Source organism: Rhinatrema bivittatum, chromosome 7, assembly GCF_901001135.1.
Source record: "Rhinatrema bivittatum chromosome 7, aRhiBiv1.1, whole genome shotgun sequence".
NCBI lineage: Eukaryota > Metazoa > Chordata > Amphibia > Gymnophiona > Rhinatrematidae > Rhinatrema > Rhinatrema bivittatum.
In genome coordinates, this window is record NC_042621.1 from 45,396,414 (window position 1) to 45,413,279 (window position 16,866).

The 16,866-nt window shown below is 44.3% G+C and overlaps 1 protein-coding gene across 1 annotated transcript in view; it reads right to left on the reverse strand.

Moving 5' to 3' along the window:
- VPS4A (vacuolar protein sorting 4 homolog A) overlaps positions 1 to 16,866 on the reverse strand; it is a 192,183-nt gene that overhangs the window by 117,768 nt on the left and 57,549 nt on the right. The window contains exons 2-4 of the mRNA XM_029608314.1: positions 11,172 to 11,283; positions 10,803 to 10,947; positions 10,248 to 10,309 (exon numbers count right to left, since the gene is read on the reverse strand). Coding sequence (XP_029464174.1) covers positions 10,248 to 10,309; positions 10,803 to 10,947; positions 11,172 to 11,283 — 319 coding nt within the window. The remainder of the gene's footprint in view (positions 1 to 10,247; positions 10,310 to 10,802; positions 10,948 to 11,171; positions 11,284 to 16,866) is intronic.

The window sequence follows — 16,866 nt, forward strand, 5'->3', positions numbered from 1 at the left end:
AAGTGGCTGTATTTATTTCAAACCTTGCCTCTTCATTTAAGATACAGGGATGCCTCTCAATTGGATAGTTTCTTAAGGAAGTTTCTGTGGCGAGGAGGTAGAGCGAGAATCCCATTAGTTTGGCTACAGCAGCGGTGGGGAATGGGAGGATTAGGGGTTCCGAATTTGGTATTATATGCAGTGGCCTCTAATTTGCGTATCATAAGAGATTGGTTGCTTGGTACTTCCTCACATACCAGTTTTATGGCTGAAAGTGCCCTCTTACACCCTGTTAGTGTAAGCTACGCGCTCCAGGTGGAGCCGGCGAAATTATCCCCCTTTCTGACTCATTCCAGGGTAGTGCAGCCGATCAGACAGGCGTGGGTTACTTTGAGTAAACTCTCCAAGTGACGCGGGTCAGCGCCTATTTGCTTTCGATCACTGGTAACACTGATTTTACTCCAGGGACTACCTCACCAGCCTTTCAAGAGTGGCAGAAGGCGGGGATTGAGTATGTGGGGCATTTATTTATGGATCAGGGGAATTTGATGTCTTTTTCTGAAATGCAAGAGTGTTATGGGAGGAAGGTGATCACTGCATTCACGTATTTACAAATTACACATTATATACAGGCCATACCTATGGCGTTTAAGCACCGTTCAGCTTTCCAGAAACTGGAAACACTGCTGGCTCTCTCAAGAAATAAGGCACCGACTTATCACAATACTATAAAAGTCTGTATAAGTGGAAAGGTAATGAGATGTATGACACACTGGCGGATCGATGGACTGCTGATGGGGAATTTGTGGTCACCTCCTCAGTACTAAGAATCTGTTATGGTTGGATTGCCAGGATCTCGTACAACATTTACTATAGAGAACTACAGTACAAATTTTTAGGACGGGCATATATTTCGCCCCAGATGGCGCAGAGACAACATATCGCTAGTTCAGGTTCTTGTCTACGTTGTCATAAAGAACGGGGCACTTTGGCTCATGCTTTTTGGGCTTGCCCTGCGGTTCATTCCTTCTGGACTAGGATAGCCCAATATTTAGCCACAATTTTACATATTTCTATACCGGTGGCGCCATTGTGGATTCTATTTGGGTGTATACCCCCGTTGAGAATACAGGATCCTGGCATCCGGTTATTGCTACAGAAGGCTAGTGTGGTTGGAAAACGGGTGATTCTCATAGGCTGGCATAACACTGCGCCCCCTTCTTTCTGGGCTTGGAGAAATCTTTTTTCTGCTATGATGCATATGGAACAACTTTCCTCTCGAATATCTCCAACACGCCGCAAGCGATTTATGAGTGTGTGGGGCCCATATATACAAACTCTTCCGCATGCTGCTAGAAGTCGGATCCTTAATGAATGTGCATAGATCCAGACTAATTCTACCCTGGAGGGCTCCCTTCTGACTTGTGTGGACAAAAGTCTGATGTTTTCACCGTTGAGATTGGAATACATGGATGTTTTGTTCCTGTTTGTGGGGTTGGGGGCAGGGGAGGGGGGGAGGTCGGGATGATGTAATTGGGGACTTTTGGTTTTGCACTGTTTGATCTGGGTGGAATAGATAATTAACCAGTTCAGGAGGCTTATACCAGGTTTGTTCTTGGAAAACCAAAACCAAATTATTTCAAACGAAGGGTAAGGAGGGTTGGGGGGAGGGGAAAATATAATGGGGAATCATTCTGTTAAAAATAAAATGACATAACACATGGGCTTTACAATGGTTTACTATCATTTGCATCTTCCAATGTTCTATGGTTGAAGGGTTTTCACACGGTCTGAAATGTAGACCTAATTATATAGTTATTTTATGCATAGATAAACTACATTCTGTGTCTAGCTTCTGTAGAAATGATCATTATGTCAATACCATTGTTGAATGTTTACATTTTCTGTATATGTTGGTGTCTCAATAAAATAAAATATATAAAAAAAAAAAAAATAGGCTCCAAGGGCGATCCGGGAAACTATAGACCAATCAGCCTGACTTCAGTGCCGGGAAAAATAGTAGAAACGATTCTCAAGATCAAAATCGTAGCGCATATGGAAAGACATGATTTAATGGAACACAGTCAACATGGATTTACCCAAGGGAAGTCTTGCCTAACAAATCTGCTTCATTTTTTTGAAGGGGTTAATAAACATGTGGATAAAGGTGAACCGGTAGATGTAGTGTATTTGGATTTTCAGAAGGCGTTTGATAAAGTCCCTCATGAGAGGCTTCTACGAAAAATGGGATAGGAGGCAATGGCCTTTCGTGGATTACAAACTGGTTAAAAGACAGGAAACAGAGAGTAGGATTAAATGGTCAATTTTCTCAGTGGAAAAGTGTAAACAGTGGAGTGCCTCAGGGATCTGTACTTGGACCGGTGCTTTTCAATATATATATATATATATATATATATATATATATATATATATATATATATATATATATAAATGATCTGGAAAGGAATACAACGAGTGAGGTAATCAAATTTGCAGATGATACAAAATTATTCAGAGTAGTTAAATCACAAGCAGACATACATTACAGGAGGACCTTGCAAGACTGGAAGATTGGGCATCCAAAAGGCAGATGAAATTTAATGTGGACAAGTGCAAGGTGTTGCATATAGGGAAAAATAACCCTTGCTGTAGTTTCACAATGTTAGGTTCCATATTAGAACTACCACCCAGGAAAAAGATCTAGGCATCATGGTGGATAATACTTTAAAATCGTCGGCTCAATGTGCTGCAGCAGTCAAAAAAGCAAACAGAATGTTAGGAATTATTAGGAAGGGAATGGTTAATAAAACGGAAAATGTCATAATGCCTCTATATCGCTCCATGGTGAGACCGCACCTTGAATACTGTGTACAATTCTGGTCGCCACATCTCAAAAAAGATATAGTTGCGATGGAGAAGGTACAGAGAAGGGCAACCAAAATGATGAAGGGGATGGAACAGCTCCCCTAAGAGGAAAGGCTAAATAGGTTAGGGCTGTTCAGCTTGGAGAAGAGACGGCTGAGGGGGGATATGATAGAGGTCTTTAAGATCATGAAAGGTCTTGAACGAGTAGATGTGACTGTTATTTACACTTTCGAATAATAGAAGGACTAGGGGACATTCCATGAAGTTAGCAAGTAGCACATTTAAGACTAATCGGAGAAAATTCTTTTTCACTCAACGCACAGTAGAGCTCTGGAATTTGTTGCCAGAGGATGTGGTTGGTGCAGTTAATGTAACTGGGTTCAAAAAAGGTTTGGATAAGTTCTTGGAGGAGAAGTCAATTAACGGCTATTAATAAAGTTTACTTAGGGAATAGCCACTGCTATTAATTACATCAGTAACATGGGTTCTTCTTAGTGTTTGGGTAATTGCCAGGTTCTTGTGGCCTGGTTTGGCCTCTGTTGGAAACAGGATGCTGGGCTTGATGGACCCTTGGTCTGACCCAGCATGGCAATTTCATCAGAACAGATAGCAGCCGACTGGTCCATGGCAGCCTATGGCAAAGCCTCAATCCTGGAATTTGTCCTTTCGAGACTGCAGACCATCTCACGACAGAGGAACAGCCACTTCTCTCGCCACCAAGACTTCCCAATGAAATCAGGCCGGCGCATCCTTCAGTTCCTCGGATTAGAGGACGATTATCCCACTTTCTCGAGGCATAAGAACATAAGAAATTACCATGCTGGGTCAGACCAAGGGTCCATCAAGCCCAGCATCCCAATTCCAAAAGAGGCCAAACCAGGCCACAAGAACCTGGCAATTACCCAAACATCAAGAAGATCCCATGCTACTAATGCAATTAATAGCAGTTAATGGACTTCTCCTCCAAGAACTTATCCAAACCTTTTTTGAACCCAGCTACACTACTGCACTAACCACATCCTCTGGCAACAAATTCCAGAGCTTAATTGTGCGTTGAGTGAAAAAGAATTTTCTCCAATTAGTCTTAAATGTGCTACTTGCTAACTTCATGGAATGCCCTCTAGTCCTTCTATTATCCAAAAGTGAAAATAACCGATTCACATCTACTCGTTCAAGACCTCTCATGATCTTAAAGACAACTATCATATCCCCCCCTCAGCCGTCTCTTCTCCAAGCTGAACAGCCCTAACCTATTTAGCCTTTCCTCTTAGGGGAGCTGTTCCATCCCCTTTATCATTTTGGTTGCCCTTCTCTGTACCTTCTCCATCGCAACTATATCTTTTTTGAGATGCGGCGACCAGACTTGTACACAGTATACAAGGTGCGGTCTCACCATGGAGCAATACAGAGGCATTATGACATTTTCCGTTTTATTAACCATTCCCTTCCTATTAATTCCTAACATTCTGTTTGCTTTTTTGACTGCTGCAGCACACTGAGCCGTCAATTTTAAAGTATTATCCACTATGATGCCTGGATCTTTTTCCTGGGTCGTAGTTCCTAATATGGAACCTAACATCGTGTAACCACAGCAAGGGTTATTTTTCCCTATGTGCAACACCTTGCACTTGTCCACATTAAATTTCATCTTCCATTTCGATGCCCAATCCTCCAGTCTTGCAAGGTCCTCCTGTAATGTATCACAATCCGCTTGTGATTTAATTACTCTGAATAATTTTGTATCGTCTGCAAATTTGATAACCTCATTCATCGTATTCCTTTCCAGATCATTTATATATTCCCAAGTTCGATTTCCTTGTTATTTGTAACTTTGCCTTCTGCCTTTTGTTATTTGATTATTTAGCTAGCCCCTTAGTTCCATGTAAGCCGATCTGATATGAATTACTCATTCATGAAGGTCGGTATAAAAAAGTGTTAAATAAAATATATATATTGAAAAGCACCGGTCCAAGTACAGATCCCTGAGGCACTCCACTGTTTACACTTTTCCACTGAGAAAATTGACCATTTAATCCTACTCTGTTTCCTGTCTTTTAACCAGTTTCTAATACACAAAAGGACATTGCCTCCTATCCCATGACTTTTTAGTTTTCGTAGAAGCCTCTCATGAAGGACTTTATCAAACACCTTCTGAAAATCCAAATACACTACATCTACCGGTCACCTTTATCCACATGTTTATTAACCCCTTCAAAAAAATTAGGTAGATTTGTTAGGCAAGACTTCCCTTGGGTAAATCCATGTTGACTGTGTTCCATTAAACCACGTCTTTCTATATGCTCCACGATTTTGATCTTTAGATTAGTTTCCACTATTTTTCCCAGCACTGAAGTCAGGCTCACTGGTCTATAGTTACCCGGATCACCCCTGGAGCCTTTTTGAAATATTGGGGTTACACTGGCCACCCTCCAGTCTTCAGGTACAATGGATGATTTTAATGATCGGTTACAAATTTAACTAATAGATCAGAAATTTCATTTTTTAGTTCCTTTAGTACCCTAGGATGCATACCATCTGGTCCAGGTGATTTGCTACTCTTTAATTTGTCAATCTGGCCTACTACATCTTCCCGGTTCACAGTAATTTGGTTTAGTTCATCTGACTCATCACCCCTGAAAACCATCTCCGGAACTGGTATCTCCCCAACATCCTCATTAGTAAACACGGAAGCAAAGAATTAATTTAGTCTTTCTGCAATGGCCTTATCTTCCCTAAGAGCCCCTTTAACCCCTCGGTCATCTAATGGTCCAACCGACTCCCTCACAGGTTTCTTGCTTCGGACATATTTAAAAAAGTTTTTATTATGAGTTCTTGCCTCTATGGCCAACTTCATTTCAAATTTTCTCTTCTTAGCAATCTCTTGTCTTAAGAACATAAGAACATAAGAAAATGCCATACTGGGTCAGACCATGGGTCCATCAAGCCCAGCATCCTGTTTCCAACAGTGGCCAATCCAGGCCATAAGAACCTGGCAAGTACCCAAAAACTAAGTCTATTCCATGTAACCATTGCTAATGGCAGTGGCTATTCTCTAAGTGAACTTAATAGCAAGTAATGGACTTCTCCTCCAAGAACTTATCCAATCCTTTTTTAAACACAGCTATGTTTTACACTTAACTTGACAATGCTTATGTTTTATCCTATTTTCTTCAGATGGATCCTTCTTCCAATTTTTGAAGGATTTTTTTTGGCTAAAATAGCCTCTTTCACCTCAGAATAACCTCAGATCAGTGGGTCCTAAGCATCATAGAACTCGGCTACGCTTTGGAATTTGTGCGGCCTCTTCAAGATTTTTTCCTGATTTCTTCCTGCGGGGCTCGGACCAAGGGACAAGCCGTGCGGCAAACCCTCGACCGAATGCTAATTCTGGGGGCCATAAAGCCAGTTCCAACAAAGGACTGGAAGATGGGACGATACTCCATCTATTTCGTAGTCCCAAAGAAGGAGGGAGCTTTTCGACCTATTTTGGACCTCAAAAAGGTGAACAAGACTCTCAAGATATCCCATTTCCGCATGGAAACTCTTCTCTTGGTCACAGCGGCGGTACGCAGAGGCGAGTTCTTAGCGTCCCTGGACCTAACGGAAGCATACCTGCACATACCCATTCGTGAAGATTATCAGAAATGTCTTCATTTCATGATTCTGGGGATGCATTTCCAGTTCTGCGCCCTGCCGTTCGGTCTTGCTACTGCTCTCCGCACATTCACCAAAGTCATGGTGGTGGTGGCTGTGGCTGGGTGGTCAATCAAACCAAGAGCAATTTCATCCCGTCTCAGACAATGGACTTCCTGGGGGCCCGATTTGATACCAGAGTCGGGAACGTTTTTTTCCCCCCGGACAGAATGACCAAATTGATGGAACAAGTTTGGCGCTTGTTGTCGCTCTCTGTACCCAAGGCATGGGACTATCTTCAGGTCCTTGGCTCCATGGCGTCCACTCTGGAAGTAGTTCCCTGGGTTTTGCGCATATGAGACCATTACATCAAGCGTTGCTTTCTCGTTGGGATCCCAAGTTGGAGGAATTCCAGTTCCCTCTACCGCTCATACCAGATCCAGTTTTGGGTGGTGGCTTTGCCCGCACAACTTGTCTCGCAGGGTGGACCTTGAAGTCCCGAGCTGGATAGTGGTGACCATGGATGCCAGTCTCTCTGGTTGGGGAGCTGTCTGTCAGTCCCACTCAGTCCAGGGCAGCTGGTCCCCAGAGGAGACCAGCTGGTCGATCAATCGTCTGGAAACCAAAGCAGTTCGCCTGGCTTTACAACACTCACTTCCATGCCTCCGCAATAAAGCGGTTCGGGTCCTCTCCAACAATGCGACGACAGTAGCCTATATCAATCGTCAAGGAAACACCAAGAGTCAAGCAGTACCTGACGAGGAAGAACAACTCATGGATTGGGCGGAAGAAAATCTTGCGCTGCTGGCGGCATCTCACATAGCCGGGAAGGACAATGTACAAGTGGACTTCCTGGAACTTTCGGACCAAGCAATGGCTCTGATATCTTGAAGATGGGGAATTCCCCACATGGACTTGATGGCAACGCGAGAGAATGCCAAGGCTTCTCGCTTCTACAGTCGCAGAAGGGATCATGGCGCGGAGGGAGTCGATGCGCTTGTGCTTCCCTGGCCAACCTCAGTTCTCCTGTACGTGTTCCCTCCTTGGCCGCTAGTGGGCAAGGTTCTTCGCAGGATAGAAGTTTTACATCAGTCAGTTGCAGACACCTGCGACTGCTTTGCCTTACCTCTTTTTCTCCCCTCTCTCTCTCTCTTTGGGCAAGATGGCTGCCTCTGGTGCCGAGGGCCTCGTCGTTTCCAAACCAGCATGGGCGTCCCCATCCGCCATGCTCACTCCCATGGCCTCCTAGGGCACGAGCTCACACATCTCCTACGCTCAAATACATGTCATGGCAGGAACCTCGGAAGCGGCCCCAGCGCATGACGTCAGTACTTCCGGGTATATCTAGCCTCCGCTAACACATTGAGTTAGCAAAGACTTCGCTTCGCTAATCTAACTGCTTTAAGCTGCATGCTTAGACGCCACTTTCACTCTAAAGGCCTCGCTCCAGCAAGAAGCTCTAGACACCCGCTCCTTCGGGGCTTCTCAGTAACTAAGACAACCGCTCCTCAGGAGTCTCTCTCTATTCTACTTTCAGGATATTGGACTTTGGGTACTCGCTCCTCGAGGGCCTATCTACCTTTCTATCCTGCACCATGGACCTTCGGTCCCACCATTCTACCACCAAGAAGACGCCTTCATTCTGTGAGTACCTATACAATCTGGCGATCCAACTCCACCCACCAGCTGCGGTGTTACCGGCACTGCGGGCTCCCGCCTATCGTGAACATCTGGGTGAGACTACAGTTCTGAGCCTGTTGAACGCACTGGCACTTCATGGATCAGTGACTTACCTTCCTGCTTTCACCATCTATCTACAGCAGTACAATAAAGACTATCCATACTGTGTCTGCTATCTGTGTCAGCTTATCGCAGTGGTTCCCCACAGGGCTCCTCTCCGTGGGCGGAGTCATCTGCATTGCGACCAAGGGTCCACAATGCCACAAACACAACAAGAAGTTCATCCAGGGAACGTGATTCTAGTGGCCCCGGAATGGCCCCGACATCCTTGGTTCGCAGATCTGATCAATCTGGCAGTGGACGGGCTCCTATGGCTAGGACATCTTCCACATCAACTTTGTCAAGGTCCTATATTTTCGACCAGGCAGATCGCTTTTGTCTAGTTTGAAAGGAGGAGATTGAGAAAGAAAGGGTATTCAGAGGGAGTCATTACTACACTGTTACAGGCCAGAAAGTAGTCTACCTCTCTGTCATATGTTAGGGTGTGAAGAGTTTAGGAGATGTGGTATCGGGAGCAAAGGATTCTTCCCAAGCATGCTTCAATTGCTAATATTTTGGGTTTTTTGCAAAACAGATTATCCAAGGGCTTATCTTTTAATTCCCTCTGTGTACAGGTAGTGGCCCTAGGTTCCCTTGTTGGTAGCTTGGTGGTGTCGCATCCAGACGTGATGAGTTTTCTCAAAGGAGTAAGACATTTGATTCCTCCCGTGTGTATGTGTCCGTCTTGGAGCCTTAATTTAGTGCTTCTCGTTTTGTGCGATCCACTGTTTGAACCCCTAAAAAGGGCAACGTTGAAAGACCTCACGTTGAAGACAGTGTTTTTAGTGGCTATTTGCTCCGCTCGAAGAATCTCGGAGCTAAAGGCTCTCTCTTGTAAGGAACCCTTTTTAAGGATTTCCGATTCGGGAGTTTCTCTTCGAACAGTTCTTTCCTTTTTGCCAAAGGTGGTTTCGACTTTTCATTTAAATCAGTCAGTAGAACTCCCAGCCTTTCCTGATTTATCAAACGATGTTCCATTGCCAGAGAGCTTCGTCGTTTATATGTTCGGCATGCTCTGTTACGCTATTTGGAGGTCATGAATCCTTTCAGAATTTCAGATCATTTATTTGTCCTGTGGAGTGGTCCCAAGAGAGGTCAGAAAGCTTCTAAGCCGACGATTGCACGATGGTTGAAAGAGGCCATTTCATCCGCTTACATTTGTAAAGGTCGGCCCATTCCTGAAGGATTAAAGGCCCATTCCATTCGCTCACAGGTGGCTTCGTGGGCTAAATGCCACTTGGTTTCCCCACAGGAAATATGTAGAGCGGCTACTTGGAAGACGCTCCATACCTTTGCTCGCCACTACCGCTTGGACGTTCAGGCTCCAGATGTCCGCAATTTTGGTAGTGGCATACTTCGCGTGGGACTCTCAACATCCCACCCGGTATAGGGAAGCTTTAGTACATCCCGCGGTCTGGACTGATCCGGGTACGTACAGGGAAAAGAAAATTGGTTCTTACCTGATAATTTTCATTCCTGTAGTACCACAGATCAGTCCAAACACCCGCCCTGGGAGTGGGTATTTTAGAGAGTCCGCGCTTATACATCGGTTTTTTTCCTTTTACTGCAGAACACTAAGAAGGAACTTTACAGTTTGCTTTTCATTCATACTTATATGGTTGCAATTTTATTATTGCTTGATTCCTTGTTATTACGGTTCACTGTTATTCTGCTTTGATAATCTAAATACTGAGGGGATGCAGGTGGCACACCAAGTTAAGAAAGGGTGCCCTTCAAGTTTTTCTGTCTCCATCTGCTGGAAGGGAGGCATAACCCACGGTCAGCAAGAACCAATTTTCTTTTTAACCACATGCCTGGCCCCTCCCACAGACACACAACATGCAGTATCATATTCCCTTTTCTCACAATTTATATACAAAACACGCACAGTCATGTGCTCTGGTCACATGCCTGTCTCATTCCATATGCACATACATCATGTATTGTCACGTTCTCTGATCACACATATGCCTATTGCCGTCACTGCTTACCCATCAGCTGCTCCTGCAGTTTCTTCCTTTCAGGGTTCTCCCCCTCACTATCACTGTCACTTCTGTAGAAACAAAACACAAGGATCTCATGGGCAGGAGAGCAAATGGCAGACGTTCCTTATTCAGCAGTGTGTACTGCTGGCTGCAGATCTCAGGTCTGGAGAGGGGAGCCACCCCACAGAGGTCCCAGGGCCTGATGAAAGTTTTGTCAGGTAAGGAGATGGCAAGAAATTCCAACTTCTCCTGGGAGTATACAAGGCTCCCCAAAATCTCTTATGTATTCCTCAGTGCTCAGGTAGAAAGTGTCCAGAAAAGAGGGACCCCTGCAGGTCCGAGCATCTGAGGAGAGAGGCATCCCTAGAGGAACCAGCCCACGGGGAAAGGATGGATACAGTACTGACTCTGAAGCTGTCAGTGAATTTCAGTCCCTCCTGGACATACACAGAGCACCCCAAAACAGTATCCATGTCTTTCAGCACCTCCCATCTCCTCAAATAGCTCTCTGGACCCCAATTTCCCTTCTGTTCCCCTCCTGTTCTGTCCCCCAATCCTTACCCCTTGTCATTCTGAGCCTCTTTCACTGGCTTCTTGCTGTGCTTGTCTTTACTCTTTAAATAATCCTTCAGTTTTTCCGCACGGTCCAGGTACTGCATGCACTTTGCCCTGATGCTCTCCTTCGCTTTGTCACTATGAGCCTCATCTACATGTAGAAGAATGAGCAGAGTGAGAGGAGAGGCACCACGTGAACACCGCTTACAACAAACCAGTGTCTGTGTGTGTGTGTGTCTGTGTGTGTAGAGAGAAGCAGGGTATGGCCACCTTCTGATTATATTACTTTAGTTCCTGTAAGATAACACTCTCCCCTGGAGAATCAGCGCTGTGGCCTTTAATCGATGCATGGAATGTTTCAACCATGAGACTCACATTTAATGGCGTGCAAGAAATATTCCACTGCATGCTGGTACAGCCTCAGAGCCTCCTCATAATTCTTGGCTTTATCCTCTTCCGTTGCTTTTGTTACTAGGTCAATAGCTTTCTGCAGAGGTGATTAGGGAGGAGACAGGCAAGGGAGCAGAGAAAAACAGACAGACAGGAGGGGGACAAAGAAAAACAGCCAGAGTAGTGTTACTGCCACTAACATTGATTAAAAGCTATGTTACCGAACCTAATGGCACCTGTGTAAACTGATAGATTTTAATAGCATTACTTTTGTGCCTTACTGTAAACCGTTGTGATGGTACCCACCTTAACGACGGTATAGAAAAAGATTTATATAAAAATAAATAAATAAAAACCGATGCAACCCTTTCTCTGCTTTGACGGCGTTGGGGGAAAAGGGGAATTGGATTCAGAGGTCAATCAACTTGGGCTATGACTTCTGGTCTGGGGTACTGATAGGCAGACATAAGGGAAAAAGCATAGGACTGCTTCTATGGAAAAGTTCAAAAGCAAAGCACGTCAAGCAGCATTATTTGAATTTTCAAGAAGGCTCCTCACCCAGTAAAAACGTTGCTGTAACCTGCAGGGAGCAGCGGTTACTACCATAAGAAACTTGCTGGGAAGATGGATGCACCATTTGGTCTTTTTAAGTCGTCAAAACTGTTACTATGAATCTTTTAAACGAAGGAATCCTGCCAGGTACTCTAACCTGGTTTGGCCATTGTTGGAAATAGGATGCTAGGCTTGATAGACCCTCGGTCTGACCCAACAATGACATAAGTTAATTTCTTAGATACTCTCAAACAAAACAGTAATGACAAAACAAAACAAAGTGATAGTCCCGCCCCCAATAACAAACCCAAAGCACATGCATATGGAAATGTATCCAAAAGGTGAAAGGATCCAGTTGCAGCCTCAGCAGCGGATCAAAGAATGAGCTACATGTCCCTAGAGGTCCTGCCAGACTACACTGGCAGTGTGTGTGTCAGAATATGTATAGCCTGCACTGTTGCTGTATTTGTTTTGTGGTGGTAGGGGGGTGTAGCTTGCACTGTGCCTGCCCGTGTGTTCCTACCGTACGAGTGGAAGTGAGGCACAGTGTGTTGCTGTATCTGTCTGTGCTGTATTCATGTGTACATAGATAAGTACAATGAAAGCATGAGGGGGCTATGGTGAAGATCCGCTATTCAGCTGTCCATGCTGTATTCACGCTTTACATATATTAGTGTGATGCCAGCACAGGGCTTTGATGATTGCCAGCACAGCAGCCCACAAATCACTTTGATTCAGTGGTCAGGGAAGTTTTACAAATATTTAGTAGTACCATTTCTGCCATGCAACACAAGTCAAAATGATTAAAGAATGAGGCAGTGATTGGATTTCTGTATTACACTTGCCTCAGGTGAGAGCATGCAGAGGATCACTTTTGGCCTAATCAGCTCTGCCTCATCTGCTCCCAGCAGCATCTGTCCTCGAAAGCTCATGCCTCAATAAACTGGTTTGTCTATAAGGTGCCACCCGCTTCGTGTCATTTTTGCTACACCAGACTAACATGGCTATCCCTCTGAATACCCATCCAAACTTCAGTCATCAAGCTCTAGTATGCTAACACTGGAGTGTGCGCTCACTAGGAAGTGGAACTTTGGTCATTCAAAGATATTCTGAAAATGGAAAGGACGCTTAACAGTAAGAAGATTCATTAGCAAGCCTCTATAAGCTGTCCCTAGCTCCAGAAATTCAGATTCACAGCATGACTCTGAAGAACGCAAGGCATTCCCTGTACCTCAGAAGCAGTATCTCACAGAAGGCTGACGTCAATGAAAAAAATCCATCATTTCCTCATATGTGCAAATGAAGAAACGGATACTCAATGATTGTGACATCAATTCCAAAACAAAGATCTATGGTGGAAGTGACGTCATCCTAGGCGAATGGCAGCATAATCTCTTAGCTCCTTGTAGCTAAGGGAAATCTAAGTAGAAATCCAGCGAAGCTGCTCCTCTGCGACACTCCAAATAACTTTATGCGAAGGAGAGACGGATGGCGGCACGTCGGATAACTGTAGATCTGTCCGAGTTCTCCTATAGCGGGAGTGCAGCACACCCAGCCATGCCGAAGACGGAGGAAGAAGGCAATATGGCGGAGGAAGGTGTGCGGGCGTCAGTCAAAGACGGCAGAGAGCGCGGGGCTTAATCCAGCGGGGCAAGAAATAAAAATGTGGCTGCAGGACGCTAAAAAAGAAATAATACAGACGTTAAAAGTGGAGTTCAAAGAAAGTATGGGCGAGCTGCGGGTTGAAGTGGAGGAACTCTGGGAGAGACTCCACGTGGTGGAGCAGGGTGCAGACGAACAGGCCATGGCTTTAGCGCACCACACTAAGGAAATTCAGATTCTGCAACAGGCTAAAGATGAACTGCTCAACAAGATTGAAGACTTGGAGAATAGACAACGGCGATGTAACATTCGAATCTGGGGGATCCCGGAGAAAGAAGGTACCATTGATTATGTTGAACTGGTGCAGGTCCTGTGTAAAGCTGTGCTAAGCATAGAGGCCCAGAAACCTTATGAGCAAACAATCGCCATAGATAGAGCGCACCAAGCCCTAGGTAAGCCTGTTAATAATAAACCTAGAGATATCGTTGCCTGCCTTCATAACTTTCCAATCAAGGAAGCAATTATGGCTAAGGCACGCTCTGTGGGGCAGATCGTGTGGCGGGGAACAGAGATTCAAATTTTTAATGATCTTTCGTCCGTCACGCTACAGAAGCGTAGGGAGATGAAAAGCATCACAGACACCCTGAGGGCGGAAAATGTGCGTTATCGATGGTTATACCCGTTTGGAATACTGTTTAATATCAGTGGAACTACATGTGTTGCAAAAGACCTAGAGGGAGCAGAGAAATTTCTGAGACAGCATGAAATAGAGGTGAAAGCCCAAACTGGAAGATTCGGACCGGTACCCAGATGGCAGCGTGCAGGAAAAGGAGGCAAACGACTGCGCCGACAAGATGGCACTAAAGAGGGAAATGGCCTCGGGGAAGGCTGATCGACTCCAGGAGGCTGGAGTGATTTGTACATGTGATTTTACCACCTTCTTTAGCTTCCCTCCTATGGGAGAAGCCCCTGTACATGAGACAACAGTTTCCGCAGTCTATAGTATAGGTGGGATGTTAATGAGCATTTTGCATAAACTGGAGCTCATAACGGACTGGCAGGTGACAAGCAGAGGACAGTTTCTGTATTTGTAGTGTGTATTCAACATAGTTATTAAGGTTTATGTGCTATGCTACACAGGATGATTCTACTCCTCCTTTATGGTTTGGGTGAGGAAGAACACCTCACTATTGTCGTATGGGGTTGGGGGGAGGGGGGAGGGGAGGGAAGGAATTTGGGGTAAGTTGATGGTGTATATCTGTAGGATTTCAGGGGGAGGAACAATGAGTGTGTCCAGGCAGCTGGACAGAGGCCCTTTCCATGGCGAGAAGTTATATAAATCCTATGGCTGACTTGCAATTTGTATCTCTTAATGTTAAGGGCCTGAATCATCCTCAGAAATGCCAATTGCTATTTAAAGATGCGAAAGCCCATAAGGCATCAATTTATTTTTTACAAGAGACGCATTTGCTACGAAAAGATGAAAGGCTACTACGGGACAAAGCATACCCCCATATTATTTTGGCATCTAATTGCGAGGAAAAAAAGACGTGTGGGGTGGGAATCTTAATAGCCAAGGATCTGAGTGTGGAAATTATAGATAGCAAGAAGGACCGGAAGGGTAGATATATAGTTGTGGTGGCCAAAATTGATAACGTCTTGATCACACTACTTAATGTTTATGCACCTAATCAAAATCAAGGAGCCTTCTTCACTCAGCTGGAACAAACAACAAGGGTCGCTATTAATGGGGGGTGACTTTAACACTATTTTGAATCCACAAATGGATCACAGTAATTGGACCGGAGGGGGACACAAGGGACACAGAGTGAGGCTCAAACTCTTGATGGAGCATTGGGGATTGGTGGATATTTGGAGACAGCAGCATTCAAAAGATAGGGACTATTCGTTCTTTTCCAGAGTCCATGGGTCCTATTCTATCGATATGTGGCTTGGCAGCAAGCATCGGTATATGGGCTGTAGGGACACCAAGATAGGACACATGCAAACATCCAAGGTACCTTTTGTATAACAAAGGATGAACCAGGGATTAAATTTTGGCATTTAAATAATAACCTCCTTATGGCTCCACAAATATACGAATCCTTACTGACTGATATTAATGAATATTTTGAATTTAATGACAATGGTGAGGTCCCTCCACGGACAGTGTGGGATTGCTTTAAGGCAGTTATGAGAGGGAAGTTAATAGCCAAGGCAACGGCTAGGTTAAAAGAGAATAAGAGAACAAGGGAAGTGTTGAATATGGAAATTGGGAAGTTGGAAAGGAAACACGTAAACAATATGGGGGTTGGCGCATCCTGAGAGACCTGGATAAAAAGCGCAATGAATTACGAATATTATTAGAAGGGGAAATACTGACTAAGCTAGATAAGATCCGAGGGACTTATTTTTTGGAAGGTAACAAGCCAGGTAGGATGCTGGCGAGAAAATTAAAACAACAAATAACACAGAGCACTGTGTTTAAAATTAAGGATGCTATGGGTTATTGTATTTTGGATAACATAGGCATTCGGAATAGATTTGCTCAATTTTATAAAGAATTATATTCGGCAGGGCCTCAGATATCGACAGAGTGGATTGATAACTATCTGCAGGGAGTTACAATGCCAACGTTATCGGATGCTCAGTCAAAGATTTTAGACAAACCTATCACTAAAGGGGAGATACATGATGCCATATCAAATCTTAATCCTAATAAGGCACCTGGGCTAGATTGATTTACGGGACTTTTCTATAAGAAGTTCAAGGACCTGCTGGTTCCATATTTGCAACTGGTATATAACGACCTTCTCAATACACCTACATTGCCAGCCACTATGGAATTAGCAGGCATAACAGTTCTCCCTAAAGCAGGAAAGGATAAATCGGTATGCAGGTCATATAGGCCTATATCCCTACTTAACCTGGATTTAAAGATCATGGCTAAAGTGTTGGCCCGCAGATTGAATATGGTTATGCCCATGCTAATACACCCTGATCAGTGGAGATGTCCTTTCGTGGATTACAAACTGGCTAAAAGACAGGAAACAGAGAGTAGGATTAAATGGACAATTTTCTCAGTGGAAGGGAGTGGGCAGTGGAGTGCCTCAGGGATCTGTACTGGGACCCTTACTTTTCAATATATTTATAAATGATCTGGAAAGAAATACGACGAGTGAGGTAATCAAATTTGCAGATGATACAAAATTGTTCAGAGTAGTTAAATCACAAGCAGATTGTGATAAATTGCAGGAAGACCTTGTGAGGCTGGAAAATTAGGCATCTAAATGGCAGATGAAATTTAATGTGGACAAGTGCAAGGTGATGCATATAGGGAAAAGTAACCCATGCTATAGTTACACAATGTTAGGTTCCATATTAGGTGCTACTACCCAAGAAAGAGATCTAGGCATCATAGTGGATAACACATTGAAATTGTTGGTTCAGTGTGCTGCAGCAGTCAAAAAAGCAAACAGAATGCTGGGAGCTATTAGAAAGGGAATGGTGAATAAAACAGAAAATG